The 5,000-nt window shown below is 42.8% G+C and overlaps 1 protein-coding gene across 2 annotated transcripts in view; it reads left to right on the top strand.

Moving 5' to 3' along the window:
• Nucleotides 1-5,000, top strand: part of LOC138958810 (cadherin-99C-like) — a 15,672-nt gene that overhangs the window by 9,191 nt on the left and 1,481 nt on the right. For both annotated transcript variants that reach the window (XM_070330104.1, XM_070330105.1), the window contains exons 9-14: nucleotides 572-727; nucleotides 1,275-1,386; nucleotides 1,839-1,966; nucleotides 2,806-2,859; nucleotides 3,337-3,385; nucleotides 4,029-4,201. In XM_070330104.1, the coding sequence (XP_070186205.1) occupies nucleotides 572-727; nucleotides 1,275-1,386; nucleotides 1,839-1,966; nucleotides 2,806-2,859; nucleotides 3,337-3,385; nucleotides 4,029-4,201 (672 nt within the window). The remainder of the gene's footprint in view (nucleotides 1-571; nucleotides 728-1,274; nucleotides 1,387-1,838; nucleotides 1,967-2,805; nucleotides 2,860-3,336; nucleotides 3,386-4,028; nucleotides 4,202-5,000) is intronic.

Genomic DNA, 5,000 nt, shown 5'->3' with positions numbered 1-5,000 from the left:
CTCCCCAGCATGTCGTAAGACTAACGGATTCTGTTTCTCTTTTTACCCTTGTTAGGTGTTTCTTGTATAGAATATAGTCCATTTTTGTAAAGATTTTAGTCAAGCAGTATGTAAGAAATGTTAAGTCCGTTGTACTGGAAACTTGCATTCTCCCAGTAAGGTAATACATTGTACTACGTTGCAAGCCCCTGGAACACATTTTTGATTATTGCTTTTGTGAACAAGAAACAATTGACAAGTGGCTCTATCCCATCTCCCCCCCTTTCCCCGTCGCGATAACCTTCGTGGTTGAAAACGACGTTAAACACCAAATAAAGAAAGAAAGAACCACCACCAACAACAATATTTACACCGGCCCCCGTGGCGCAGTGGTTAGCGCATCGGACTGCGGTGGGCGGTGGGACGACTGGGAGAAGGAACAAGCGTCGGGACTAGCAAAAAGAGGATGAAACAACAACAAAACCAGAAAAATACATAAAGAAGAAAAAAAGAGAGAGAAAGAAAGAAAAAAAAAGAAAAAAAAGAGAAAAAAAAACAAAAAAACAATATTTACCCTTTTTTGGTATCACAGGACAACGGCTCCCCAGCAAGGACGGCGACAGCGACTCTAAACGTGATGGTGGAGGATGGTGATGACCAGGGTCCAGTCTATGTGTACGAAGGATGCTGGACACACGACGGTCACTGCGCCTGGCCAAAGTACACCACCACCACAGTATTAAAAAAGGTCAGTGGTCTGAGAATGCATCAAAATATAATTGGAATGTTTTGTGTGTATTTTTTTTCCCAACAGGAGAGGGCTATGCAGTAGTTTCTATTTCATGAGCACAGGCATATTTATATAGTGTTACTTATTGGATTGAGTAGTTAATAAATGTTACGTGTAAGATTGCGCTCGTTTCAATATATTATTCTGACAGCAGCAGTCAGACGCACGCACGCACCCAAGCACGCTCGTACGCATACACACACAAGCACGCGCATCACTGTCGCTCTCTGTCTGTGCTGCTATCTATCTGTCTCTAGGGTTTTATTTCCCTCTCTCTCTCTCTCTCTCTCTCTCTCTCTCTCTCTCTCTCTCTCTCTCTCCCTCCCTTCATAAGGGGCTATGGCCTATTGAATAAATTATCTGCATCTCTCTCTCTCTCTCTCTCTCTCTCTCTCTCTCTCTCTCTCTCTCTCTCTCTCTCTCTCTCTCTCTCTCTCTCTGAATTTGTTAATCAGTCGTTACACCATGCTCACAACTTGTTCATGATTTTATTTTTCAATCTCAGGACCAGCCTATCAGCGTGATGCCTGTTCCCAACAAGGTCAAGGCCGCAGTTACCATCAAGGCCAAGGACATGGATGAAGCTGCCAACCCCATCCAGTTTTCCATCGCTTCAAGTGAGTATCGGTCTACATGAGTGAGAGAGATGGAGAGAGAGGAGATACAAAGGGAGAGAGGGAAGGAGGGAGGGGCGGAGGGACGGTGGGACGGACGAACGGACAGCTAGCCAGCCAGCCAATCGGCCAGACTGCCAGCCAGGCTGACACAGACAGACAGAGAGGCAGACAGGCGATAAGACAGCCAGCCAGCAAGCCAGCCAGCCAGCCAGCCAGCCAGACACTGACAGACAGACAGACAGACAGACAGACAGACAGTTGCCAACCCAGACAGACAGAGTATCAACATCTAAACCAGAAGCTCCATTCTACTCAGTCTCATCTCCTTCATTTACGATTTTTGGACAAGTGAAAACTCCCCTTGAATTTTCAAATCTTACCATATATAAAACACACAATCATCTTCAAACAAACATACTTACAATTTGAATGACTGTTTTCTTTCCTCGTAGCTATCCCGCCTGGTAGCGAGAGCATGTTCCGAGTAACCACAGCCTCTACCGGCAACGGAGAATACACAGCCACCATCACACCTACCCAGAGCAAAACAGTCAACCACGGCTTTGAAATCTTTCTCAAGGTATGTCGGACAGAATCGGCTTAGGAACAGACGGGATACTTAGATAAAGTATGTGGTTTGTAAGAGAGAGTATATAATTATGTGCGACTGAACCCTGCAAAAATAGTTTTGAAGCAAAGTTTGAGGTGAGATCTTTCTGGAGTTAAGATAAAAATCTGCTTTGGGGGCAGACGTGACAGTTAGACAAAGTAGGTGGTTAGAGAATATTCATGAGCAATCTAAACTTGCAAAAATCCTGTTGAAAGCAGATTTTGTTGAGGCGCTTGACGTTAATCAAGGCCAGGTTGGGATTTTTTTCTGAATTAACTGAATATCCACAACCGTGTCACTTCATTAATTCAGCAAAACCCACCAATTCTGCAATGAAAGCAGTTACGATGTTAAATTTGGGCAAGTTTTAAGGTGGAAGAACGTTCGAGGGTGAACTTAATATGATCATCGTGCACACGGTAAGAACGGTACCTTCAACTGAGATTTGAATCACCAGTTAATGGTATACGACACCGATGCATGCACAGCCTATTGGTGACCGTACGAGTATTTTTTTTCCTGCTGAAATTACGATGTCGCCGAGACAGCTTTCGTTCTCGAAAGTCTGTGTCGGTTTTTGAGAGACTGCCATCATTTGCATTGTGAGCATTATGACGTCTCCTTGAATTTATTTCGCTCTGGACGTCAGAGCTTTTACCTTTGGGAGAGGGGGTCAAGAAGAGACGCCTTGGTTTGTTAAAATCGGTGTCATTTCTCTTTAAATTTCAGATTTCTTTCTTCTATCTTTTCCTCGCCTCGTTTTATCAGGCGTAGTGTTATATCTATTGATGTATTCTTTCTGGTTGCAGGCAACGGAGCAGTCTGAGCAGGGGAGATTTGTAATCTCCATGATCTTTTTTGAGGTTAGTCGCTTATGTCAGAGAGAGAGAGAGAGGGGGGGGGGAGGAAGGAGGGGGAGAGAGAGAGAGAAATAGAGAGAGAGAGAGATAGAGAGAAAGAGAGATTGGGAGGGGAAGAGAGAGAGAGAGAGAGAGAGAGATTGGGAGGGAGAGAGAGGGTTGAGGGAGAAAGATAGGGAGAAGAGAAGATAGAATAGGGGGATAGAAGGGAGAGAGAGAAGGGGGCAGAGAGAGAGGAGAGAGAGATATTGTGTCAAGCGTTTCAATATATTAATTGTTTAGTTGGCTGCTTGATTAATTGACTGACTGATTGATTGATTGATTGATTGATTGATTAACTGGACTTTATTTTCAAAGTTATCAGTTTAGGGTTACATCTTCCAACCTGCTCTTATTTCCTACAATGAAAGTGTTTATGCATAAAATGCGCGTGCAAGTCTTTGGAAATCATAGACTGACATTTATTTTTCTCTGAAACAGGAAACCGGCCACACTTGCTCTACCGGAGGAGCCTCTGCCGCTGGGAATGGTGCGTTTCAATGTCCACTGTGTCACAGATTGCACAAACCTATTTCTACATAGAGAAAACTACATGGCTTGCTGAGTGATACCACGTTTTCGCGATTGTTTTTTTTCTAATTATTGAAATGCTGGAAAAATAGCGGGCCAGGTGCAAATATTTATAATTTGTTGTTTACCTTTTCTCTTTTTTTCTTTTTTTCTCTCTTTATTTTAAGGGGGCGCCGTGTTTGGGGTTTGTTAAAGACACAGTTCCTCTCGTGATTACATAAAAAAACCACAATTCTTACACTGCATGGGAAGCAATCAGGGTGCTGTTTGCTGGTATGTGACCAAGTGGAGGGGTGGTTTAATCCTACGTAATAGCCTGGTCAGATCTGAGATAGTGAGCCAAACTTAGTGTTTTCCCAGGAAGTAAACATCAGTAACTTTGGACCCTAAACACATGATTTATATAGAAAGCTGGAACACTGATCCACAATCGAAAATGTTCATGGACAAATCAAAATTAAACATATTTTATTACATTTCTATTTTTCTTTAATAAAAACCTGGAAAAATAACCCAAAATTGAACGTATTCATAGGAAAATTCTCTCTCATTTATGATATTCAGTCAGTATGAAAATAATTTTGTTTCATCAATGTGTGCAGTTGGAACCAACGACAACATGTCACCCACTGCAGAGCCAGAGAAGTACACAGAACCGATCGTGGCCCTTATTGTGGTGGTCTCCATCTTAGCTGCCTTCGTCCTCTGTCTCGCTCTCGCCTTCTTCTGCTTCGTTCACAGGTCAAAGTCATCCAGCGGAAGTGACATCAACTTGGTGAGTAGGCCTATTTTGATTGGTTGTTGATTAAAATGCTGTATGTATGATTGTTTTTCGATCAAATTGGCGTAAGTATATCTTTTGAGTTTAATCACAGTAGGTGTGTGTAACAGCAATATTCTTGGTTATATTATTTTGCAAAAGTTGCCGCAATAGCCATGGAAGTTTCAGGCAACCATTGGAGTCGCTTTTTTTCCCACCATGAATAATACGTTGTACATCTCTGCCGCAATGATGGCACATTTTGTGTCGATTTGAAAGACCTTCAATGCTGAACGACATTCCAGGTGTGAGCAGGGCTGTACAAATCTGAGCTGTCATGCAGGAGTGAGGGTCCCAAAGGGTTTAAAATCGTGATCGTGATTGGCGTTGTTTGACCTTTCTGTGACCGTGATTGCCGAAATTTCCATTTCTGTGATCGTGATGGGACTTTGCCCGTGATCCGTGATGACACAATAATCAAGTCTCATGATCGTGATCGTCATTTGTTTTCGTGATCGTGATGGGCATTATTGCATAGCATTTTATTTTCAACGTACATTTTTCACAGCTGTATCACTCTATGATCCTCTATTCGTCAAGGTGTTTGTGATCGTGAAAACAAAAATCAAGGTAACTGTGATTGTGAAAGCTAAAATTTCCCTTCCCGTGATCGTGATGATACCCCCCCTTTGGGGCCCTCAGGAGTCGGGAGATTTTATCCCGGGATAAACTCTATTGAGGGTACAGTTTATCCCGGACTAAAGTCGATCTCTAAACTCGACTCCTGTATACCGGCCCAGATCTTTTTAGCAAT

The sequence above is a fragment of the Littorina saxatilis genome, linkage group LG2, assembly GCF_037325665.1.
Source record: "Littorina saxatilis isolate snail1 linkage group LG2, US_GU_Lsax_2.0, whole genome shotgun sequence".
NCBI lineage: Eukaryota > Metazoa > Mollusca > Gastropoda > Littorinimorpha > Littorinidae > Littorina > Littorina saxatilis.
The sequence above is the reverse complement of the archived record's forward strand: the minus strand, read 5'-3'. Positions and strand labels throughout refer to the sequence as shown.